Source organism: Colobus angolensis, unplaced genomic scaffold (genome assembly GCF_000951035.1).
Source record: "Colobus angolensis palliatus isolate OR3802 unplaced genomic scaffold, Cang.pa_1.0 Scaffold592, whole genome shotgun sequence".
NCBI lineage: Eukaryota > Metazoa > Chordata > Mammalia > Primates > Cercopithecidae > Colobus > Colobus angolensis.
The window spans coordinates 303,130-330,055 of record NW_012119510.1 but is presented as its reverse complement, the minus strand read 5'-3'; the positions used below and the strand labels follow the sequence as shown (position 1 = coordinate 330,055).

Here is a 26,926-nt window from a genome sequence, read left to right as displayed (position 1 = left end):
ATCCAAGCAGCTACTAGGTTGAGTTCTTTAAAGCAAAAAGCGTGTCCTGTCCTTCCTGCTTTGTTCATCCTCCCTGGGGATAGAATGTGACTGATGGTTAGTATCCTGGACCATGGAGATGAGGGCAACAGCCTTGACGTAGAAGAGCAATAAGATGGAAGGAGCCTGAGGCCCTGACTGGAACTACCATGTGAGTCCTAGACTGCTTATCCTAGGAGCTCTTATGTCAAAGAGGAATAAATTGTTCCATGTAAGCTATGCTTATTTTAGGTCTCTATTTCAGCAGCTAATTCATAAGAGTAGGAATTTAAAAATGCTTGTGAGGTTCAGCGTCAACTGAATGATATGAACAAGATGAGAAACACACTTTTAAAGATATTTAATGATGGTTTTGAAATCAGTACAAAAATTTAAATACAGAAATGATTTGCTATTGACAAGTCTCAAATCTGTCATGGAAACTCAAACAAGTTACCAGTCTGTTCACCGTTCATTGTATTCTGTAAAATATTTGATACCAGTCACCCACTACAGACATTCTTCTCCCCTGTGGGATGTCATACTGCATTAAAACCCTGTATTTACATAACAATAATACGAGTTTGGTCCATTTCACATGGAAGAATTCTGGTTAATTTTGAACTAAATAGGGATTATAGCACAATCCCTAGACTTTAGAACATGTGGTTGTTTCATCTGCTTTTATACTAATATGTTAACATGTTGTGCAGCACTCAAAAGGGAAATACAGGCACATAGATAATTATTTAAAACTCTTTTTTAAATTAAATGGAGTATCATTTAGGTCTGAGATTAGCACCATTGTAGAATGCACAGTATTTGGCGTAGATGTTGCTCCTCTTCTGTCTACAAGTTAGAAACCTATGTCTGATAATACATATACACACACATGCACACGCATACACACACACACACACACATATATATATAGGCAATTGAGTAACAACCAATAAATAAGTTGGAAGATATTTTGAAAAGTGAAATTTGGTTTTAACTAAAAAGATAATTTCTCTCTTGCTTGGTGGGAATTAAAAGCCCATACATGTACAGATAAATACAATTTTACAAATCACCTCATCTGACTTGCTTTAAAACCATTTCAATGTGGCTGTTTAGCAGAAGGAGCCCAGTGGATCCATGTTTCCCCCATAGTCATCAGCCCAAAACCAGCATCCTCAAGAACAACCCAAAGGATATTTGGCCACATAAATGCTGTCTGCTTTGAAAACAAAGGTTGTGGAGGTCATCTTTTTGTTGGGAAAAGATTGTTGTATAATTAGTAGTGACTAAGAACCCCTGTGGTAATGGACTAATTTCTCTTCTTAAAAATTGAGAAGAAATGGTGCTTGTATACTGTGTAGGGAAATGAGATATTGGCCAAGAGAAGGATTTTTGTGATGGTAATAATGATTCAGATTTGACAAAGACACATTTCTATGTGTTTTCATACCGTATTTATTTGTGTATTTTTCCATCTATATCTATCCCCTTAACTCACGGTTTTATTTTTGACAAAAAGATACAAGATTCCACCACCATAACCCCACATTATTGCTTCAGGTGACTAATAGAGTCAGCAGCAGGCTAATAGCAAGCTCAAAATGGGTTTTCGGTGTTTGGAGATCAGATTAGGATGCCCAAAGCAGTTAGTATGTGCCCAAGCAAAAACCTGGAAAAATATTTATTTCTCCTTTTTAGACTTATATTGGCCTTTGATTTGTGCCAAGTACAGGATGACATTAAAAACACGGGCTCTTGTTGCCCTTTGACATTCTACATTGCCCTTCTACAGTCTGCTTCTAAAGAAACAGTTCTTTTCCTATAATTTTACTTCCTATACCCGGAAGCAGCACATCCATTTTTAAATTCGAAATTTCAGAATTTTTTTTTCAAACATTAATTTTTCTGTGTAATTCTGAAACTCCCCCCTCACCAATAAAGTATGGCTTGGATTTTGAAAATTGACTTTGGCTGGGTGCAGTGGCTCACGCCTGCAAACCCAGCACTTTGGAAGGCTGAGGCAGGTGTATCACTTGAGGCCAGGAGTTCGAGACCAGCCTGGCCAACATGGCGAAAACCCATCTTTACTAAATATGCAAAAATTAGCCAGGCATGGTGGCGCAAGACTGTAGTCCCAGTACTCGGGAGGCTGAGACAGGACAATTGCTTGAACCCAGGAGGTGGAGGATGCAGTAAGCCAAGATCGTGCTATTGCACTCCAGCATGGGTGACAGTGAGACTGAATCTCAAAAAAAAAAAAAAAAAAAAATTGACTTTGGAACCTCAGATTATACATTAATTTACATACATACTAAACAGAGATATGTCTTCAAAATTCACAGTTACTAAAAATTACTGATATCTCCATGATTAGAACCACACTGTGGTTGTGTGTGTGGTCAAAGGAGGAGAATTTTTAATGCTATATAAGCATAACTGATAACTGCTATTACAAATAAATATTCCACAAATTTGGAAAGTTCAATTGGAGGAAGAGTTTTTTTCCTTGTAATTTCCAGGTGTTTATATTAGTTGGACCATAGTGAAAATTACATGAAGGAAAGAAAATAGAAAAATAAGTCACAGAAAAAAAAAAAATGAAATAGAAACTCTGGTGAGTTAATTACTGCTCATGTGTCCCGTCTGGTTCTCTAGCTCCTTGAGGGTTACTGTCTAATGCTCCACGAAAGTGTCTTACCCAGTGCTAGGTACAGAGAAGGCACTGAGTAAATTCATAATGGCCGATTGGTTCACCCATTCTTTTAGAGACAATAGACACGCAATTCTGATGAGGACTCCTGTTACTAAAAGACACAGCTTCTGATATGAGAGAGATATCCCTTTGACTAAAGCATTACCGGGGTCCCTAGGGCCCCCTCCCACTGGGGTGGTAACACTACAGATCTCCCCACCATACATTCCATGTCAAGGTATCTACACAAATACAGAGGAAATTAAGCAAGTAAATACGGTATGTAATTGTTATCATTGATATTTCTTTAAGGCATATTTATAAATATTTTAAAGTAAACAATATGAGTGAGTGCCTTTCATTAGCTATGATCTTTCATACTGATATATTTTTACTGATCTGAATAAGCAGGTTATTGTGGAAGCATATAACATATAACAGCTAATATGATTCCAGTGGGTACAACCAAGTGTCAGTACTTGATACATAAATCTATCCCATCATTCTCAATTACAGGCTGCTGTGTGGAGTATTAAACATGCATCTTAGTTTTTATTTGTACACAATGGTCCAAATTTTCACTTAAATATAACTTTCCAACTATATAAATGTTTTGAAGCAATTAACGTTTTTCATTTGGATTTTTTGGTGCATCATTTTCTTTTCTTCTATAAAATCTCTTTCTTTTCTTTTCTTTTCTTTTTTTTTACATGGGATACAATAAATATCCTGAAAAGGAGGAGTGGACATACTGCCCAGCATACAGTCCTGCAGCCTGTTCTGAGGGCATCTGGAGGAACACCCGGTCTCCGGGCCTGAGCAGCAGCACTGCACTCCCAGACGCCTGGTCCAGGAAGCCCTTTTTGTACTCGTCATACGTGTACATCACGGGCTCGTTGTTCTTGAATAGAGCAACCCACACGTTGCCCCCCTTGCAGTGAACGTGGTATGCAAAGTAGTAGACACCAGGGACCTCACAGGTGAAAATGCCCGTCTGCGGGTTGTAGTTCTGTCTGCCGTTATAGAGCAGTTTGTCAAACTTCACTGGGGCCCCCACCGGTGGGAAAGGTGCGGTTAGCTCGGCGGTAAATGCAGGCATCTCGTAGGCTGGCCCTCCATTCTTGCCTTTCTTAGCCCCGTAGGCATGGGGGGGTTTCACACCATCAATTCCCAGCCCCATATCTGGCAGATACTCTCCCGGGGGTGGTGGTGTAGGGGGCATCAAGGCTGGGGGTCCTGGGGGTCCTGGAGGGCCTGGGGGTCCTGGAAGGCCAGGCTGACCTTGAGGACCAAGAGCACCAGGCTTCCCTGGGGGGCCATGAAGCCCTGCCACTCCGGGTTTCCCTACACCAGGGAACCCAGGGGGCCCTGGGAGGCCGGGCTCCCCTTTGGGGCCTGGAATCCCAGGTGGTCCAATGGGGCCACTAGGGCCCCCAATCCCTGGGATACCTGGGGGGCCCTGTAAACCCTGCTCCCCTGGGATTCCTGGCTCTCCCTTAGGTCCGAGAAGCCCTGGAACACCAGGGAGTCCTGGCACACCTTTGAGCCCAGCTTCCCCCTTGGGCCCTATGGGACCTGGCAAACCCCTCATGCCAGGAGGCCCTACTTCACCAAGGAAACCTGGCTTTCCTGGGAAGCCTTGAAGCCCTGGCTCACCCTTGGGACCTGGTGGCCCCTGTGGCCCTACAATCCCACCTTCTCCTTTGGGTCCAGGAAAACCAATAGCACCTGGAGGGCCCATAGGACCTGGGATTCCAGGCAGGCCTGGCTCGCCTGGAGGACCCCCTATTCCTGGGGCACCTATTGGTCCTTTCTCCCCTCTTGGTCCAAGAGCCCCAGGAACACCTCCTATGCCCCTGTCACCTTTGGGTCCTGGGAAGCCTGGTTTCCCAATCCCTGGAAGGCCTGGGGGTCCTGGTAACCCTGGCAGTCCTTGCTCCCCTTTGCCACCTGGAAATCCTGGCTGGCCTGGGATCCCATCCTGGCCTGGCTTTCCAACTCCGGGTATCCCAGGAGGTCCTTGAACCCCTGGTACCCCAATAGGGCCTTGTGGCCCAGGTTCTCCTGGAGCCCCTGGCTTTCCCAGGGGGCCCTGGGGTCCAGGGAAGCCTGTCACTCCTGGTTTGCCCACTCCTGGCAGTCCAACAGGGCCGGGAGGGCCATGCATCCCTGGAGGGCCCTTTACGCCTGGTGCACCTGGCATCCCGAAGCCCTTGTCTCCTTTAGGACCCCGAAGGCCTTGAGGTCCTGGTAGTCCTTTGAGTCCTCGATCACCCTTTGGTCCTGGTTGCCCTGGTAGCCCTGGCCCACCTGGCTTCCCAATGCCAGGAAGTCCATGAGGCCCTGGAGGTCCTTGTGGTCCTGGGATCCCCATAGGCCCAATTTCCCCTTTCTGTCCAATTTCTCCTTTTGCCCCAGGCATGCCCATGGCTCCTGGCTTCCCTGGCATTCCAGGCATACCTGGCTTTCCAACTCCTGGATATCCCTGTGGCCCTGGTTTTCCTTTAATTCCAGGTATCCCATGACCTGGCAAACCAGGGGGCCCAGGTGGTCCTCTTGGGCCAGGCTCTCCACGGGGACCTTGTTCCCCTCGTAAACTGGCTAATGGTATTTCTACTGGGAAGAGAAGAGAGAGAAGGGGTATGGGAGGAGAGAGAGAGATTGATTAGTAGATTGTCTCTCACATCAATGAAGTACTGACAACCATTATTTATTTCTGACACATTTGCCTAATACTTATCAAGAGGAAAGACTAGGAATAATATGCTCATCTTCTAGAACTTAAAAATCAGTCTGAGTATGGTGGCTCATGCCTATAATCCTACAGCTTTGGGAGGCCCCGGCAGGTGCATCACCTGAAGTCAGGAGTTTGAGACCAGCTTGGCCAACATGGCAAAACCCCATCTCTACTAAAAATACAAAAATTAGCTGGGTGTGGTGACACGTGCCTGTAGTCCCAGCTACTTGGGAGGCTGAGGCAGGTGAATCGCTTGAACCCAGGAGGCAGAGGTTGCAGTGAGCCGAGATTGCACCACTGCACTCCAGCCTGGATGAAAGAGCGAAACTCCGTCTCCAAAAAGAAAAAAATAAATAAGAAAGAAAAATCAAGCTGACAATTTTTTTAGTGTATTTGAGGTATTTTTTGATAACTGATATGTGAAGCTGCTTGTATCAGCACTGGTTAAGTAAAGAAGCTAAAAAGTAATGAAGAAACATTTTTCCAAGTATAAAACTTGGAGATACTATGGTGTGTTTATTATAGTGAATTTGGAAGATTCAAAGATGTATAAAGAAAAATCAAATTTGCCTATAAGCCCACTACTCAGAGATAACCACTTAACATGTATATATGTTTTCATCTCATTTGTTCTGGGTGTGTGTGTGTGTGTGTGTGTGTGTGTGTGTGTATTTTAAACAATATTGGAGTCATTATCCAAATTATAGTTGTATTTTATTTATGGGGTACAAAGTGATACTATGAGTCATGAATACAATGTGGAGTAATTAAATCAAGCTAAATATATCTATCACTTCAAATACTTATTTTTATCTGGTGAGAAATTTAAAATTTACTCTTTCAGTGATTTTGAAGTATATAATACATTATTATTAACTATACTCACTATGCTGTGCAATAGATATCCAAAAAACAACTTATTTCTCCTGCCTAACTGAGGCTTTAAACCTTTCATCATCATCTCTCCGTTCTCTCCCTCCTACCCCACCCCAAGGCCTCTGGTAACCACCGTTCTCCGCTGGGTTTCTATGAGTTCGATTGTTTTAGATTCCACATTTAAGTGAGAATATGCAGGATTTTTCTTTCTGTGCCTGGCAAAGTTTTTAAATATAATAATTTATGGCCAAAATATTTCCTCTTATGCTTAAATACAGTATGATATGGAATATAAAAGGAAAGAATAGAGTTATTTTATTTTGTGTGTGGTTCAATAACATCTTACCTTTAGAATCAGTAGATTTGCTTAATTTCTTCAATGTGCTGTGGGATTTCCTAAGCCTCAAATATTAGTTCATTAATTTAACAAATACTTTCTCATATGCAAATCTGGCTTTTAAGTAGGAGAGCTGAGTAAGATATTTTAGAATGATAAACAGTATGGATGAAGTCGAGAGCTTGGTTTAGGAGCAAGAAGCTCTGCTTATCTTTCTGGTCTTGGCATAAGATCGTCACTGGGTCCCTTAAGCCATCAGCATCTCTGCTTGCCTGTCTACACACAAGAATAAGACAGCCACACTACAAGATTAAATGTGAAAGGTGTCACGTTTTCTCACATTGTTATCGAAATACACAGCACACGCTGTTATAATGAACATGCTGTGCCTTTCAGATAAACACAGCTCTGGATCTCCCATGCTGCTGGGACTAATGGATAACATGGAGAAATGAAATGTATGGTCCCAATATCTTCTTGGCATAATGCTTATGTCACTAGTTGCACCTTAATCCTGACCATTGTACTTTTCACTGACTTACTGTCCGGGAATAACATACAAACAGAGAATTCATATTCTTTTAAAATATGAGTACCCATCAGAGTAAGTACAAGAAGTGCCAAAGGCCAGGCAAGCCATTCAATAAAGGAAGGAAAAGAAATGTCTGAGATAATCTTCTAAGTATAGTATGAGCTCCTAAAGAGAAGAAAGTCAGTAATACTTTCTTTATGTGAATAGATATGATTATAGTACTATTCAGGCATGCTATTTCTAACCAGTGAATTGTGTAGTTACTGTATTGAGTTATTTGGGGAAGAGTAGGAGAGATGAATCAGGAATCCCTGGTGTCTAGCACAGTGCCTGGAACACATTCTGTTCTTACTGAGGATTTGTTGAATGAGCAGTTGTAGCAACTCCAGTTTCCTATGGTGCTTTAGCATTTACTCAGCACTTAGCATGTATGTCACTGATTCTCTCAACAATCTTATTTTACAAATGAAGAAAAATAGGCTCAGAAAGGTCAAATGACTAGGTCTCTCTCATTTCTGGCATCCAGGCATCCAGGCCTCTAAGTTTCAAAACCAGTAGTTCTCCAGAGGTGGAGCTTCCTGCCATTGTAGGGACTAGTGGGACTGGCTCCACTTCCTCAAAGGTAATTGCTCCTCTGATGCAGCAAATGCTAGGTTTCTGAGAACTCCAGACAAACCAAATGAATTTATTGTCAAGTGTCTATCACACTGAGGGGCATTTTGCAGGTGCTAAATAAATATGCCAAGAAAGCAACAGGAGAGATTTTCAGGTGTCATCCCTAGATGCAGTCTGTACTCTTAGTTTCCTTCTGTTGATCTATTGATTGACATATGTAATTAGAGTAGTATTAAAAACACTTGCACTTATCTAAAACTTTGTTCGCAAAATGCTTTCATGTGACTTTTCTTTTAACACAGCAGGTCCTTACAACACTGTTCTCTTAGTTCAGAAGACTGACTTGTCACCTTTCTTTGTTTTCACTGCTTTAGCTCCCAGCATCTGACCCAGAGCCTGACACAAATAGGTGCTCCCTATAGATAGTTGCTGAATGTTTGAATAAATAAATAATAAGAGGATAGACTATTTGTGATTTAACATATTTTATTTAATCTGATGCTAGTTAAAATAATAAAGCAAAACATAAATGGTAATCTTATCTGTATCTTTAAGGTTTGAACTTTTCAAGAATATGGTTTAGAACACAGCAGGCATTTTAAAAATGCCAATAACAAATTCTAAAACTAAAGTTTCTCAAATAGATCTTCCCCCTCTGATCCCATAATTTAGAGGTTGGGAAAGCTGTTGTTTTATAACAGCCTGGGAGTATGATATTACCTTTGCCTTTCTTGGGTACTGCTTCCTTGCCCATTCTTGGCGCCGGTTGAATTTCCTTCATATATTGGGGTAGGTGCAGATACTCTTTGCCATACTGCAAGTGGGGCATCTCCTTGCCCATGGCAAGGCCATCTTTGGCCAAAGGCATGTGAGGTACTTGCTGACCCAGGGGCTGGTATTGTGGAATTTGTGGTGGCATCTGAGGAGGAATTTGAGGTGGCAGCGGCTTGATCCCATAGTAGGCACCAGCCTGAATGAGCCTGACGGAGCTCAGGGAAATGGTAAGCAGCACTCGCAGCAGCTGCCGAGGGCCAGGCAGCACAGCCATCACCTGTGGGAGGAACCAACGCACCAGCTTGGTGAAACTCTGCAAGGCCAGGTGACTTGAGTTTATTTAGAGATAGAAGTGGGGAATAAAAGGGAAACAGTCTTTAACAGCAGAACTTCATGATAGAAGGCAAATGAAAAGGAAAATGCTACCTTTCTATAGAAAACAAACAAACGAAAAATAGAGAAGAGTGGAATCTGTCAAATAAAGGCAATTGGTGGGAACACAGACTATGGGAGAGACTGCTGGTTGTCCCCCATATCGATTCTGCCTTTCTTCCCCTGTTTTCCCATCTTCACCTGGGAGTAGAGCAGCCCAGAATGAAGACATTTCAGCCAGGCAGGGCCATTTCAGCCATTCTGGCCAATTGTGTGTAGTTGTCATGGGTGTACCTTCCAGGAAGAATCCTAAAAAGGAGTGGACATGTCTTCCCCTTCCTCCTTCCTTCTGGCTGGATTGCTGATATGTTGCTGGAAACATATTTTTTTAGGGAATATTTTAAAACATATTTAAAAACATATTTTTTAGGTCCCTTTATTAAGGGACCACACATCTTGGACCATGAGGTGAATGCAGTGCACAGAGGATGACAAAACAAGCTAGAAGAAACCTCAGTCCTGGTTGAATAGAAGATGCCATACCAATCCTTAAATCTGGACTTTGTTTACCCAAGAGAGAAGTGAAGTTCTGTCTTCTTTAAGCCACTGTTGGTTTGGGCAGTCTACATTTGCATGAAATCTAATCCTAACAGAATACATTCTGATAAAAGGAGGCGAAACTGGTGACAAGTTAGGCTTTGTTAGTAAGTGCCAAAATTATATTCTAAATGGAAACAGTTAATAATTTATAGGCTTTATGTTACAGTAGAGATTTTTCATCTGCCAGATGAGGGCTGCTTTGATGTAGTCACAAACAAATGTAAATGTAAAGAGCAAACTGCAACAAAGACTGCAGAAGTCTTCTGAATTGAAGAGAAAAATGCTTCTTCATATAAGAGTGTGAAATATTTTAAAAATCACTGTCATAATTATGCACCTTTATTTCTTGTATTTAAATACTATGAATTCATTAGTTTAGCAATTGGTTAATTGGACTGTTAAAGTCTATTTTTGTTCTTTCATGAAAGAAAGGAGTTTACGAAGCAAATTAGTTGTATAAATACGAGGGAGATGTTTAACTATTGATAAGAATATGCTGTTTCTAAGCCCATTAATAGCACTCTTTACAAATTGGCAGTAAACAGAATTAATATAAATGGGGCTTATCTGTTTATAAAAACCAGCTTGAAAAGACCTCTGTTTGGAAACGCCCTAGGCCTAAAACCAGACAGCCAGATAAGTGCATTGTTGGCAAACGCACACTAGAGGGCAAGTGTGGTACACACATAGGTCTGTTCAGTCTTCTGCCTGCCCAGCCCTGTCCCCTGTAGTACTAACACTAGGCATACACCCATTGCATGCTCACACTTTATTAAGGGGCTTAATGAAAATTTGAATCTTAAGGGCCATGTCATCATAATGCTGGAGAGAGAGAGAGAAGTGGCAAGTTTCTCACAATGTTTAATGTAAGTATCTTCTGGAAAACTTTGAAAAAACTTCTGTCTATATTCAATTTCCATTCTCACAGGAGTTGTTTTCTTTGCTTTTGTCTTACTTAATTCTGGGTCATAGTTTTCCACTTCTTAGAAAATGTGCGTTGATTTTGCAATATCCTATCAAGGGTAATGCCAAGAGTGTAAACAGGCTACAAAAAGATTGGTTAATAAAAAGCACCTAAGAAAAGACTTAAAATGAATCCCTATCACAAAGTTCAATGCTTTACAATTTTTCTAAATATACTAACTAATCATTTTTCCTCTGGAAAAATGAAAAAACAGGTGCTAGGCCCATTTGGGAATACTAAGATGAATATAATATGGTCAGTGGGCCTTACCATCAAGGAGCTTGTACTCTTAGTAGGGGTGACAGATGTGTAAACTGTTATTGAGAGGCAAAGGATATCTTTCAAAAAGTAAATATTCCTCCTACTTCTGTTCTCCAGTATCTAAAATCCCTTATATTTGAAGCAACAATTTTTCCTCATATTTTTCAGATAGTCTGTGGATATGCACATATAATATACATCCCTTTCAAACATAAGTTGCAGTATACTATACACACTTCTATTTTTTGCTTTTTTCATTCAAAGATCAGTACTTATTTCTTATCTAGTTATGTGTATCTAAACAGATTTAAGTTCTTCATTTATTAAAATAAGACTTGGAGGTTCTCTTAAGTCTTGTTTAGCTCTAACATTCAATGTCTGCAAGACATTATTATAGAGATCTGAAAGTGTTAGTCCATACCAGAAATGTGTGGTAATATCTGGTAATGTATAAGCTGGTGCTTAATTCTACTTTTGGGGATGAATGAATTTGGTTATTGAACCCCAGACTTGTGGTAAAGTCTTTAATAATAAGCTAGCATGTTTGACCCTTCACCCTTCCATCAATTCAGTGGATATGTTGGATTATACTTAACAATCTTTAAACCAGGACAATCTAATGAAATACTGGAAAACTGGAAGGAGGTGAAATGCCTGGAAGAATACCAGTTGAATTATTTCCTCTCATAGGCTTGGCCTTTCTCTCCTGTAAACCAGCTCCTTAGGTCTGCCATCTGCCATTTCTCTGGCTCTTTATCTAAATAAACTTTGTTCAGTTTTAACTTGAATATTTATGTAACGGCCCTGGTTAGAATTTACCACTTTACTTATTCCTACTAATTTTTCTCCTGTCCCTGAGGATATTTTTGGTGGTCAAAGTGGTGTGATGGTTCTCCCAAATCACTAAAAAGAACATCAAATTTGGGTAACTTTATACAAACACCTGGCGAGAAAGAAGGAACCTGCGAATTTTTGCTGGGAAGAAATTGTGATAGTGGGTTTTCATGCCTCTCTTTCTGGGAATGTGGAGCACAATAATATTGTGAGTTCTCCTTAATATTTTCTTTGATTTCTATTTGTTTGACAGCTGGGTGTGTGTGTGTTTGTGTTCTTAAACATAAGCATATCTAAACATATGTAAACATTGACTCTTTGCCAGCCAGGCTGGCTTAGTGATGGGTGTCATGTCATATGACAAAAGCACTGTCAAATAAGTCAAAAGACTTGTATTTAAGTTTTGACTCTGCCATTCTTCATGCCTATGACCTTGGACAAGTCCCTTATCTTCACTAAGCCTCAGTTTTCTTACCTATAAAATAGAAATTATAATCTCTGTCTATCCCTCAGAGCTGTTCAGAGGTACAAATGATAATATGAATTCTTTGTAAGCTGCAAAGGACTATTCACATTTAAGTTATTATTAATGGAGTATGACCAGAAAGACAAATCAAAACCAACTAAAATGTCAAACATTTTCAGAGAAGGATACTAGCAAAGTAAATGTGAGGTTAACTGCAATAATGATAACCTAACATGAATAAAACAGTAATGGCCATTAAATGTACTTGTTAAAAATGATTTAGAAAAAGAACACCTGAACCAAGGCAGTCATTCATTCATGTGTCAAGAATTACCAATCCTAGACATCTTGAACAGTGCTAAATGGCTTCCTACATTTGGGCAGGGCTTCAGAGGGTTTCAGATTCCTCATATCACCTGTAATGTATATAACAGGGTAATATGATATATATATTAACAGAATAATGTGATAGATATATTATTTTGGATGCTCCTCAGCATTCTATTTGTACATTTATCCTCATGATATTTTGGCTTACTATACAGAAGAATGTTTAAACATTTAATCTGTTGGTCCTTGCCTTGAATCCAACTTTCCCTTTCACATAGGCTAACACAGCATGTCTTTGTGTATGTGTGCGTGTCTCTGTTTGTTGTTTTTGATTTTGTTTTTTTGAGACAGAGTCTCGCTCTGTCGCCCAGGCTGGAGTGCAGTGGAGCGATCTCCGCTCACTGCAGGCTCTGCCTCACAGGTTCACGCCATTCTCCTGCCTCAGCCTCCCATAGCCGGGACTACAGGCACCCACCACCACACCCAGCTAATTTTTTGTACTTTTAGTAGAGACGGGGTTTCACCGTGTTAGCCAGGATGGTCTCCATCTCCTGACCTCGTGATCCACCTGCCTCGGCCTCCCAAAATGCTGGGATTACAGGTGTGAGATACTGCGCCCAGCCTATGTGTGTCTCTGTTGTGTGTGGTGTGTACAAGCCTCTCTAATCAGCCACTGGGCTGGTCCTCTGTGCCTCCTACTTGTACAAGATTTGTAGTCTCTCAAGAGCCTCAGATTTGCCACCCTAAAGGAAGGGAAGGTCAGGCAGAAACCTCTTCCAGTGTTCACCAGAATTGCCTTCCTGTTTTTTCCATGCCTCTCAAAGAAAATTCTCTCTTGATTGTATTTCTCAGGGCAATTCATTCATTAGATATACTTATTGAACACTTACAAATTGTTAGGAAATGTTCTGAGTATTGGAGATACAGTGGTGAATTAGAGAGTGGAGGTCTTATTGAACTCACATTCTAGTGTGGACAGATAGGTGATAAACGTTAAAAATAAATTTTATAATTTCAGATTTGAGTGCTGTGAAAAAGCAATTGTGGGTGTCTTAGTTATTAGGGCTGCTATAGCAAAAATACTATAGGCTTATAAAGAACAGCAATTTCTTAGTGTTCATGAGTCTGGGAAGTTCAAGATCAAGGTGCCAGCAGATTGGTTGTCTAGTGAGAACCCACTTTCTGGTTCATAGATGACACCGTTTTGCTGTGTCCTTACGTGATAAAAGGGGCAAGGGAGCTCTCTGGAGTCTCTTTTATAGAAGCACAAATTCTATTCTTGAGGACTTTGCACTCATGATCTAATCATCTCCCATAGGCCCCACCTCCTAGTATCATCACTTGGTGGGGGTCATATTTTAACATATGAATTTGGGGAGTTTAACATAAACATTCAGTGTTTAGTAGCAGGGTAAAGGGATCAAGAATGACGGAGTGGAAGCACTCCAATGTTTTGGAAAGAATAGTAGGAAACGACATCTGAGGAAGTAAATTTTGGATACAGATGTGAAGGTTGAGAAATTTCTCTCTCTTAAGACAATGTATGGGGAAAAAAGGAGGGTCCTATGTACTACAATGTTAGTTGAAGGTACCTTTCACTAATACAGACTCATTTCAAAAGTATGTTCTTCATCCATGCCTGACCTCATTTTGAATTCTTTATTTACCATATTATTTTTTCCTGGAAGATAATTATTTTCCTTTTATTTCTCTGTAGATTTCAGTCCTACCGTTAGTTTTCTATGGTTGTCATAACAAAGAATATCAGACTGGGTGGCTCAATAGAAATTAATTTTCTCACAGTTTTACAGACGTTGAAGTTCAAGGGCAAAATATTGGCAGAGTTGGATTCTGCTGGAGCCTCTCTCCTTGGCTTATAGACTTATATAAGTAGGGTGGCATTAAAACTCAAAATACCTCCTCCATAGGTCTGCTGTGTGCCTGAAATTTCTATTAAAGTTCCAGAATTGTAAGCAAACAAAATAAGGAATAAATGAAAACAGTCCACTAGATGGTAATGCCTCTTTTGGAGGGCTCTTTTCCTCAATAGCCAGATTTTATGACTATCTTGCAGCAGAAAAGCCAGAAGCCTACAGAAGCTAAGTGACTTACCCACAGTCCAAAGAGTTGTATGACAGATGATTGATCTATAATGGAGAACAGGGCCCAAGGAACCGGGACTCAGGAAATTTAGGGGTATTGGGCCTGGGACAGTCTGGGAGGTGTAGGTGGATTACCCTTGCTGGGAATGGGTAGAGAATAACATGGAGGTACAAGGTAACAGGAACCCTAGAGAAGCCTAGCCTCATCACAAAGCCTCTCTCACAGTTTCTGGGAAGAGAGGGTGGCCATCATGGCATGATTAATTTGTGTCTACCACATCACCACTTAGAGACAGGAGTTAATGTATTCAAGAGGAATCTCCTGCAGCCTGGCCTCCCAGGAAAGGAACTGTCCTCCACCAAAGCTCCATGGAAACTGGTTACAGTTTACACATAAGACGAACATAAGACCTCCCTGCGTCTTCACAGTCTTTTCTCCATATGTCTGTGTCCTGCTTGCCTCTTCTTATTTACCAGCCACACTGGTCATCCTAGTGACCTCATTTTAACTTAATTTCCTCTTAAAGGCCCTATTTTCAAATACGCTTACATTCTGAGGTACTTGGGGTTCAACATATGCATTCTGGGGGACACAACTCAGCCTATCACACCTTCTTTCCTCCAGACCAACTCTATTCCTGCCGCTTCTGTGAAGGCTTCCCCACCTCCATCATCATTATTCTCCTAAAGTTAAATACAAAGTCAGATGTGACTGTAACCAGGCTTACTTTTTTTTCTTGTTGTTTTTTGTCCATTAGACTAAACATGACTGTAAGCTTTCTGAGGACAAGAAGAATTTGACTTCTTCGTATTTACTGATGGATCCTCACAGTCCAGATTCTTAGTGTGTTGATAGGGGGTCTTTCAAAAATATCGAATTCAGCTTCACTCCCCATTTAAAATTCTGCCTACAGAGGTTGTTGATAGAAAGTCCTCCTATTTTTAACTTGGATATTAATAATGATGGGAACATTTAAAAAGCAGCTCATTATCTTGTACAGTTTTGTTGCTTTTTAAATTGTCTAAGCAACTTTTAGAGAGACTTACCTTTTTTGATTCATATATGGAGGTGCACATGTAGCTTACTATTAGTGGTGGAGGAAAGGAGGGCATGTTGAGAAAATGAATCCCAAAATTTGGCCATAAGATAAAAGATGGGCACATGACCTTTTATTGTCGTGCTAAGATCATTTTCAAATAAGCCCACCTTAGGGTCATCTGATAAAGGATATGTACCTTTGTTGCAAAATTGATTAGTATTAGAGATATTAACAACTCTTTAACTATATTGATCAATCACTCTCAGGTAAGTAACTCAGCATTATCTCAACATTGTTTTTTTATTTACTGGAAAAAAGTCCCAGGTACCATATAGTCATGAGGTGCATAACGACGCTTAAGTCAGCAAAGGACCGTATTTATGCCGGTGGTCCCATAAGAATATAATGGAGCTGAAAAATTCCTGTCGCCTAGTGAGGTCTTAGCTATCATACTGTCTGTGGTGCAATGCATTATCTTTTCCATGTTTAGATATATTTAGATACACAAATGCTTACCATTGTGTTACAGTTGCCTACAGTATGCAGTACAGTAACATGCTATATAGGTTTGTAGCGTAGGATTAATAGGCTATGCCACATAGCCTAGATATGTAGCAAGTGGTACTATCTAGGTTTGTGTAAGTACACTCCATGATGTTTGTACAATGACAAAATTAGTTAATGGTGCATCTCTTAGAACATATTCCCATTGTTAAATGACACATAACTGTACTTCAGATACATTATATCTTTAATCCCATATCCATTTCTTAGGTCTTTTTTGACATTTCAGTTTCTAATTGATAATGTCCCCATCCTATATTTATAGGATTGATTATTTTACTGAAATTCAAGACTGTATACAGTTATTCCTGTTACATTCTGAGTCAAAAATTGAAAACTGTTATTTGATTACTTGTAGGAGCTGCCATCCAATATATTAGCTGACAAAGTTCCAGCTTTGTTTTACAAGGTACAGATCCATCTAACTGTACTGTCAGTTTTCTCCATCTTGTCCTCCAAATATCAAGGCCCTCTTTTTGCGTGAAATAAGGAATTCTTCTGTTACATAAGACAAGCTCTTAGACAGGCTTCCTTACTCTTTGCTTTTCTGACTAGGAATACAAGCTTAAAATATTAATTAAGTCACAAAGCCACTGGCAAGGTAAATATGCTGAGATGGAGCCTGATAGGGTTTGGCTCTGTGGCCCCACCCAAATCTCATCTCAAATTATAATCCCCACATGTCAAGGGAGGGACCTAGTGGGAGGTGATTGGATCATGGGAGTGGTTTACCCTGTGCCATTCTCATGATGGTGAGTTCTCATGAGATCTGATGGTTTAAAAGTGTTTGGCAGTTCCCCCCAACCCCCGTACCTTGCAAGCACGCTCTCTCTCTCTCTCCTGCTACCTTGTGAAGAAAGTTCTTGCTTTTCCTTCTCCTTCCATCGTGATTATAAGTTTCTTGAGGCCTCCCCAGTCATGCGGAACTGTGAGTCAATTAAACCCCCTTTCTTTATTACCCAGTCTCAGGTAGTTCTTTATAGCAGTGTGAAAATGGATTAATAGAGAGCCCAAATAAATAAGCCTGTCAGATTCTGGTCAATCAATCACATGGAGGTAGTGGGCAAGACCATCAAATAAACATTCACTGGTTTTGGTCATTCTGCTCATTTACATCTACCAGGATGGCTATAAATGTAAAACAGCCTAAATTATATGTTTCACTAACAAATCCTGAATTCTGTAATTGAGAGCAGCCAATTACTCCCATGTACTAGCTATAGTCAGATAATGACCTCATGGGACCAACAAAACTTGAGAAGTCAATTAGGTTGTGCCCCCAGCTCTAGAAATGAGCCACACACATAATGCCTCTGAAATGAATGGCCAACCACCACATTCCAAAGGTTCTCCAGAGGAGATTTTACAATATTCCCTAGTAACCAATTGTAGGATTTCACATTAGATTTCCTAATATCTAATCTGAATCTCTTCTGCTGAACTGTAAGCTCATTGCCTTTTTTCCATTCTCAAAGGAGTTGGGAAACATCTGGAGAATATTTTTCTTAAAATAATAGCTCACATATTTGAAGTTTGCAATTAATTTTTTTGTTTCTCTAACTGGAATAGTGTTGGCTGCTAAACAGTTTATAAAAGACTTGAGAAAATTCCTAAAAAAGAAATTCTAAAGTAGAATATATATTTTTTTCTTTCCATAATATGAAAGCATCATTGTTTTCAGAGCAGAAAATACCTAAGTTTTAGTTCTGACCCAAGTAAGTCACCTATCCTGACTGGGCATCAATTCCCTCATTTGCAGAATGAGAACATTGGCTATATGACTTTGAGGTCCCTTCTACTTCTAAAGTTTTCTTGTAACTGTGAATGTGAAGAACATATCCACACTTTACAAATAAATAATTTTAGGGGCTGGGCACAGTGGCTCATGCCTGTAATCCTAGCACTTTGGGAGACTGAGGCAGGTGGATCACCTGAGGTCAGGAGTTCGAGACCAGCCAGACCAACATGGCAAAACCCCATCTCTACTAAAAATACAAAAATTAGCCAGGTATGGTGGCGCATGCCTATAATCCCAGCTACTCGGGAGGCTGAGGCAGGAGAATTGCTTGAACCCAGCAGGTGGAGGTTGCAATGAGATCGCACCACTGCACTCCAGCCTGGGTGACAGAGCAAGACTCCATCTCCAACTTAGGCACTCAAGCCTTTGTATGTCAGAAAGTTCGATCAATCTCATACTTACAGTTACTTTTCAATATTGCACTCTCCCTTCTTACAGTTGGCTATGGAATAAGGATGGAGAGTTTGTACACCCCCTATCCCCCATAAATATTCCTCTGGTCAAATAAGCTGTACTTGTCCAGAAACCAAAGGGGAAAATAAGAAACACGATTTAGGGACAATAATAATAATAATACATGACTTTTTTTTTCTTTCTTACCACATTCAAAGGTTGAACACAAATGTGGAGCTTACTGAGAAACCTTTGAAAAGTGGCTATGAAAGATAAAAACTTCCTACAATGTGTGTGCTCAAAAATTCCTGCAGTCATTCAGCAAATATTGATGTAGGCTTCCAGTCATAAGAATGATAAATACAAAGTATGCACGTTGGAAAGGGGAAATAGGTAGTTAATGAGTGTGACATAGTCATGCTTTAGGAGCAACAGAAATTTTATAAGAAAAATGGAAGATCTAACATCCAGAGGCAGCTCTACAGTAAAGTAGGGGATTGTGAGGGCTCTGCAAGAATAAGGTCCTTGCCATTCCTTGGACCTGGCAATAAACGGCAAGGTGAGTTCCTTCTTGGTATGGCTCTAGAAGGACTGCGGAACACTGTTATTTACATGGACAGCTTTCTGCTTTCTCTGCACTAGTACAGTTTGTGTAACCAACACAATATAAAATAAGTGTTTTCAGGCCTTTTGCAAGGGAGAGATGTGTGGGGAAATTTCATCTAATGTAATCCATTAAACTGGACATCGTAAAAATATTTATTTAGAGCAAACAACTATAATATGTTATATAAAATATAAATTTTATAGTACATTTCTTGGGGGTCCAATTGTTGAAGTTTTATTTAGCTAAGGTTATTTTGAATTATATAACCCTAAATGACTTGATATTAAAAGTTAAGCCATAAGATTTCTATCTTACATGGGGAGAACATTAAATCATATCAATAGCACTTGGAAAACAAAAATAATTATTCAATGTTTTCTAAAATTGGTTCCTCCTACCCCCTCACCCACCACCACACACAAAGACACCATTCAGTCAGAATGGCAGTCCTACTAAAGTTGTAATATTTAGTCCACAATTTCTGAATTATAAAAGAGCTAAAAAATCTTGACAATTTCTTGGTCAGTGAAAATGTGGATTTGTTCTTTCCTTGTTGCATGGTTCAAGAGTAGCAGAAATCATTCCACAGGACCGTTCCCAACAATGAATTTAAATTGAAAAAATTTAGTTCTAAACCTGGGGCTAAGCCTAAAATACTCAATTGTGATAAATCATCATCCACAGAGAGGACAGTCTCTAAAATCCACCACTTTTCAACCACAGCTCCATCTAGATAATTAGCCTGCGTGGTAACATCCTGCCCTTTGAACAAAGGCAAAGCTTGGAGAGCAACCAAACCACAGCTATCTTGGTATTGGAAGTTCCATTTATTTAAGGGGTGGAATTTATTTTGAGGGATAGAGAGATGGATGTGGTGTCTGGGAGGAAAAATCATAAGGTTTTCACAGTTAATCCACTGAACATTTTTCAAAGAAAAATGGAAGTGGAGAAAGGAAAGGGCAGAGTATTATGTAACAGATGCCAGGTCTTCAGGATATATTAGTTAAGGACGCTGAGAGTGTAAAGGACTTTTCTTTTTATGAGCAAAACTCATTACAAGGCACCAGAACTTATAAGAACATACGGAATTTCATTGCTAAACATGGATCACAAATGTTATTTCTTAGGACTTAGAGTGTGAGTAGAGCACTGAGCTGGATATGGGAGACTTGGAGTCTTCTCTGCATACTTCTCTATCATGATATCCTTGTAAAGCTTTCAGGGCCTCCTTTTACTAAACTGTAAAATGAAGGTAGTGAATTAGATGGGAAGTGGGGGGTTGTAGAGGCCCCGTGCCTAGAGGAAGTAGTGAGGGGCATGAATTAGTCCAGTTGGCTGACTAGAGTTTGCGACGAAGTTAGCAAGAGCAGAAAGTTTGAGCTAAACTGCCTGAATTAAATCCTGATTCCATCACTTATTAGCTGTGTAATCTTAAGCAAGTTACTTAACCTGTCTGTGCCTTGGTTTCTTTTTGATAAACTGCTGCTGATGATAACATTACCTGTCTTATGAGGTTGTTGACAAGATTAAGGGAATTAATACAAATGAAGTGCTTACAACAGTGTCTGATATAGTAAGCACTTGTGTTAGCTATTATTTAAATTAAGAAAAAGAAAATGGTGGTGGTGGTGGAGGAGGAGCAGTGGTAATAACAGATGGGATCTTGAGCACACGTTCCATGACACTTCACTGCAATTTCATCTTGAAGAATTTGTAAGGTAATGGTTTTTGTTTTTACGCTGTTCCAGACCTGTTTCAAAAACTAGGCTGACCGATTGTCCCCTGGCTCGATGTTCTTGAGATCAATGATAACTTTTACTCATTTTCAGGATGCTTGTAAGATTCTATTTATATTTATGTTAAAGATCTTAGGCTTAGCTTGAGCTGAATGACAGGATCATGGAGGCATTTTTCTAAATCCCCAGTCTGAGTATGCAATTTAAGACCTCCCATTGCAAGGAAAAATCTCTGAAGTTCTCTGTGTCTGAAGAAAGGGAAGGTAAATATAGTTTCTAGTAAGTAAGTAACAAATATTGTGTCGGCTTGCCCATTTCAGTGCAGTGTGTCTCCCACCTGTTTGCCACATGCAAACACTAGTTCAAAGGCTGGATCTCTTCTTGCTCCCTTTCCCCTAGAAAAGCTGGCCACTCTGGGGAGCCTTCTTTATATTAACTGCAAAGGGCTTTGGCTTTGAAATTCAGAGAACTGAAGACATTTCTGCCAGGTGATAGCAGCAGGTTGCCCTTGTGGGAGTGACTACAGAATGTAGGCTGTCTTTTACTGCTGAAGGAAGTAAAATCCACAAGTAATATATATATAAACCTTAGGTCAGCAAAATCATCAGCTTACAATCACTTTTCAGCTTTATCTTTCCACGCTGTTTTGGGGTACTTGAATAATAATATTGCTACAACAAACATTTATTTATTGTTTACCATATTTAAAGAGTTATGTCTAAAAGATTCATTCCTTACCCATAGACCTTTACATAATTTTGTGTATGAAAAAACACAGACTCAATTCAGTATATACTTCTTTTTATACACAGTGAAAAGTAGTATCCTCACATCTAAAATGCCAAATAAATCTCAAACAATATTTAGCCATAGGCATTTGTTGAAATACAAAAGGTTGGCCGGGCGCGGTGGCTCAAGCCTGTAATCCCAGCACTTTGGGAGGCCGAGACGGGCAGATCACGAGGTCAGGAGATCAAGACCATCCTGGCTAATACAGTGAAACCCCGTCTCTACTAAAAAATACAAAAAAACTAGCCGGGCGAGGTGGCGGGCACCTGTAGTCCCAGCTACTCGGGAGGCTGAGGCAGGAGAATGGCATAAACCTGGGAGGCGGAGCTTGCAGTGAGCTGAGATCCGGCCACTGCACTCCAGCCTGGGTGACAGAGCGAGACTCCGTCTCAAAAAAAAAAAAAGAAGAAATACCAAATATTAATTTCGCCCTACGTGAAGCAAATCTGTAATGCATTTTATTTTGAAAAACTAATTCTTGGTGATAAATTCTAGAAGCTGGTTTGGGGAAAGACATGCCATGTAACAGCTCACTCAAGTGTCTAGGGGAATAGAATCAAACTTTTACCTTTGGGAATTCTCTTTGCACTTAGTTCGTAACTGTGCACAAAGTAGCCTTGACAAATCCTTATCAGATGGCACCATTTTCATCCTGCCTACCCCTTTTCTAATACTGAAGTACTTGGTAGTGTGATGGCTGAGAGAGCACCTGAACACTGGATCGATTACTGTTTTCATTTCAGGAAGCATTACTGAAAACAGTACTGCTTACTGTTTTCATTTTCACTCTCCTGATTTTGTGTCCTGAGGTCTCCTGACAGCTTACAAGAATGGAAAATCCTACATAAGAGCCATTCTTTCTTAGAAATTAATAAAGAGTGCTTTTTTTTTAATTTTAAAAGCCTTGTAAAGAATGATGAAGGTTTGACCTATGGTAAAATATTCTTGAGATCAGTGATAACTTTTACTCATTTTCAGGATGCTTGTAAGATTCTCTTTATACCTATGATAAATGTCTTAGGCTTAGCTTGAGCTGAATGACAGGATCATAGAGGCATTTTCCTAAATCTCCAGTCTGAATATGCAATTTAAGACTTCTCATTGCAGGGAAAAATCTCTGAAGTTCTCTCTGTCTCTACAAAAGTAACCTCTAAGACCCATTTCCTTGTTTGTAAAACCAGGATTGTTAGACTAAGTGACCCCAATGTTACTTTTAGGTCTAAAAACTCATGTTGTTGGCCCTGCCTATCTTAGTTATTTTTGTTGTTGTTGTCTTTAATCATGCCAGGGATTGGACATAGTCAGGCAGTAGGTTATTGGAGTCAAGTATTAACATGAAATGGGATGGGTGTTGATAAAAAGGAGGGGAGATGAGCATTTTATTATTTCATATTCAAGTGAACTCTTCAACAGCATTTTGCAAAGTTCCATAATTCTTTTCTCTGTGATGGTCTGTTTTGTGGGCCACATGCTTGCCATGAATTTCTGTCTCCTTGCTGTGGAAACCAGCCAAGGATACGTTATTGACCACCTGCTCACTTTCTTACACAAGATGTCTCCCCAGACTTATTTTCTTTGCTTTCCTCTCCTGCTGGTTTATAGCTTTCCCTTATGTAGCAATAAAACTCTTTGAGAGTTCTCTTAAGGATGAATTAATGCCACTTAAGTATATTTCCGTCAGCTGCCCTTTGATGGATCTGTTTAAAAATAAAGGGAGAATCGGGGCAGCTTGGTTCTTATTGAAATTTTCCTTCCTTTTGCTTTAAAGTTACCACTCCTCAGAAATAGTTACACTCCAAGAGAGCTTTGTTAACACTAGAAAAACGTCTGGGAAATATTGTCAGAAGACAAACTTACCATCTTTCAGTAATTTTTTTTCCCCATTGGAAAGATATTTACACTATAAAGAGACCCAGCTCAGCCTGTGTGAGCTTTCCTTGTATTCCTTTAAATATCAGAAAGTGTGTCTGAATTCCAGAGGAACAGAATGCAATCTTGTTCTCCACCCTAATAGCAAACAGATTAAGGATTGGTTGTCATGATTCCATTTCAACTTTGTGCAGTCTGCAATTTATTTTACTTTCCCCATCTTTTATATTTTATTCATTCATCTGAATCTCACAGTTCTAACTCTGAGAGTTGGGAAATGTGGTGTCTGTCCTGAGCTCGCCACCAGCCTCTGTGATTCAGCTTCTGTAGGTTTGTGGCTTCTCTGCTCTAAGACCGTAATAGAATCTGGGTATTGAGGAAAAGATTCCAGCAAGACAAGCACTACTCTCTAATGGAGTATTTTTCTCACAGGCGTTCAAACCAGAGCAACTCCATCTTGAATAGGGGCTGGGTAAAATAAGGCTGAGATCTACTTGGCTGCATTCCCAGGAGGTTAAGGAATTCTTAGTCAAAGAATGACATAGGAGGCCAGCACAAGATACAGGTCACAAAGACCTTGCTGATAAAACAAGTTGTGGTGAAGAAGCTGGCCAAAATCCACTAAAACCAAGATGGTGACGAAAGTGCCCTCTGGCCCTCCTCTCTGCTTGTTGTATGCTAGTTATAATGCATTAGCATGATAGAGGACACTCCCAAAAGCACCATGACAGTTTACAAATGCCATGGCAATTTCAGAAAGTTGCACTACATGGTCTAAAAGGGGGAGGAACCCTCAGTTCTGGGAATTGCCCACCGCTTCCCCAGACTACTCATGAATCCACCCCTTGTTTAGCATAGAATCAAGACATAATTGTAAGTATTCTTAGTGCAGCAGCCCAAGCTGCTGCTCTGTCTATGGAGTAGCCATTCTTTTATTCCTTTACTTTCTGAATAAACTTGATTTCACTTTATGGGTTTTCCTCAAATTCTTTCTTGTGTGAGATCCAAGAAACCTCTCTTGGGATCTGGACTGGTACCCCTTTCTGGTAACATTTTCATTTATTCCTTATTTTATTTGCTTACAAAGTGAAACTAACCAGGGGACATTCAGTGAAGTTTGGGGCAGAGTTCATGACCCATTCCTCTGAGCTCATGACCACACACCACTTTAGATTTCTTGTTTGTCCCATTCAACAGACATTTTGAACTGCCATGCTAGGAGCTGTAGAGGATTCAGGCACAAGTTAAAGGTCACTTCTGCCTCAATGTCGATCCAAGGCAAAGACAGACATGAAAAAAAAAAATACAAAGAAACCAGTCCTTCTTCCTTTCCTCGTCAGACTTTCTATTTTTTACCCCTTTCTCTTTTTCCTGTGGCTTCCCTGATTCTTTGCCCTTTCCCAGATTTCTGAGTCCCATCTGGTGCTTACAGTCTCATCAGATCACTTTGAACTTGAAACACAGTGAAGACTAATGTCCTTCGGAGGCCACAGTGGGACACTGAATCAAAATCATCTTCCTTCTCACTGGTTCAGGGACAAACTTCTTGTAAAGCAAGAAGGAAATGCCAATGTGATATAAGTAGGGTGGCATTAAAACTCAAAATACCTCCTCCATAGGTCTGCTGTGTGCCTGAAATTTCTATTAAAGTTCCAGAATTGTAAGCAAACAAAATAAGGAATAAATGAAAACAGTACACTAGACGGTAATGCCTCTTTTGGAGGGCTCTTTTCCTCAATAGCCAGATTTTATGACTATCTTGCAGCAGAAAAGCCAGAAGCCTACAGAAGCTAAGTGACTTACCCACAGTCCAAAGAGTTGTATGACAGATGATTGATCTATAATGGAGAACAGGGCCCAAGGAACTGGGACTCAGGAAATTTAGGAGTATTGGGCCTGGGACAGTCTGGGAGATGTAGGTGGACTACCCTTGCTGGGAATGGGTAGAGAATAACATGGAGGTACAAGGTAACAGGAACCCTAGAGAAGCCTAGCCTCATCACAAAGCCTCTCTTACAGTTTCTGGGAAGAGAGGGTGGCCATCATGGCATGATTAATTTGTGTCTACCACATCACCACTTAGAGACAGGAGTTAATGTATTCAAGAGGAATCTCCTGCAGCCTGGCGTCCCAGGAAAGGAATTGTCCTCCACCAAAGCTCCATGGAAACTGGTTACAGTTTACACATAAGATGAACAGACCTGGTCATTGGCAAGGCTTGGACCCCAGCCCTCTTTTCCCACATCATGCCAGAGGAGGGTCTTGTGCTTCCCAAACATGCACATGGATGGGGCAAATCCTGCCACGTTAAATAGCTAGAGTTATAAGACTTGGTTCTCATATGCCAGGTGGGAGAGCACCCAACAGCCTGGTGCTTTCTTTAGCCATGATTGATGAGTAGCCATGAGAGACCGGAGTCCAGGTTCTGCTATGTCATATCAGTAGTTTATCCCTGATCACATCAGGGGAAGGGCTGATGGTTCTCTAATCATATAGTTTAAATGCTTTACAATCCATGGGGCAGGAGCCTTCTTATGGCGTCTGACTTTCAGGCCTGCTGGATCGTTGTGTATGACCCTAGCCAGGAATGTGCCAACGTAACAAGGGATCCTCACACCCACTACTGTTTCTTCCTCCATACATATTCCCTAATAAACATTGCTTGGCCATTTACTTTGGTTTGCTCAACAACCTCCAGATCCATTCCAGCGCTCGACTTGAAGAATGGAGGTCTCAGACTAGAGGAAAGCAGAGAAATGCTTTCACTCATTAATTAATTCATTGATCACCTTTTTCAGTACTTAGCAAGTGCTGAGACACAACAAGTGCTGGAGACTCACTAATGAGTGGAAAATGAGGCTCCTGTCCTGGAATGACTCACAGTCTAGAGGGTTTGCCTAGCTGAGGAGTTCACTGCTCAGACTCCTTCCCTGTGTCAGTTTCAATCTCTGTGAAATGAGTAACAGGAAAACATTTAACTGTTCACGTGTGTTGGACTGGATATGAACAGCCCCACACACACATGTTGGGCTTGGGTAATAGTTGCCAACATTTTTACAATCTCGTGCTGGCTCCTTTCCATCTCCCAGCATGTGATCAGGCTTCTTCTGCTCTCCAATCCTTGATGTGTATCCATAAAAAACAAACTTATTTTAACATCAGTCTGAACAAGACTTGCAAAGAATGCAAATGGAAGACATTGCATAGCAAACATAAATAGCTTTTGAATGATCTCTATGAGTACCTGGCCTTATACAGGTGCACACTGAAAAAAATGATGAGTTATTTGTAAGAACTCTGAGGCAGGCCAAGAATTACTAAATATACATATTTTTTGTCATATAATGATATTCTGGATTTTTTTTTGAGGAACCATACTAGAGTCTTACTGTTGGATTCTACTTGTTCTGGCTTCTAACACAATCAAATAGCACCATAACCTATGAAGAAAATTCATTTTACAAAAATATATGTCTATCGGGTCAGGCGTGGTGCCTCATGCCTGTAATCCCAGCACTTTGGGAAGCCAAGGCAGGTGGATTGCCTGAGGTCAGGGGTTCGAGACCAGCCTGGCCAACATGGCAAACCCCCATCTCTACTAAAAATACAAAAATTAG

At 40.4% G+C, this 26,926-nt stretch overlaps 1 protein-coding gene across 3 annotated transcripts in view; it reads right to left on the bottom strand.

The window, feature by feature from the left end:
* Nucleotides 1-365: 365 nt before the first annotated feature.
* The window catches only part of COL8A1 (collagen, type VIII, alpha 1), a 153,838-nt gene continuing 127,277 nt past the window's right edge, over nt 366-26,926 (bottom strand). For 2 of the 3 annotated variants that reach the window (XM_011962499.1, XM_011962500.1), the window contains 2 exons: nt 8,531-8,861; nt 366-5,326 (listed from right to left, as the gene is read on the bottom strand). In XM_011962499.1, coding sequence (XP_011817889.1) covers nt 3,420-5,326; nt 8,531-8,861 — 2,238 coding nt within the window. In that variant the 3' untranslated portion in view covers nt 366-3,419. Of the gene's footprint in view, nt 5,330-8,530; nt 8,862-26,926 lie in introns of all 3 variants that reach the window. The other variant, XM_011962498.1, reaches the window with a different exon arrangement.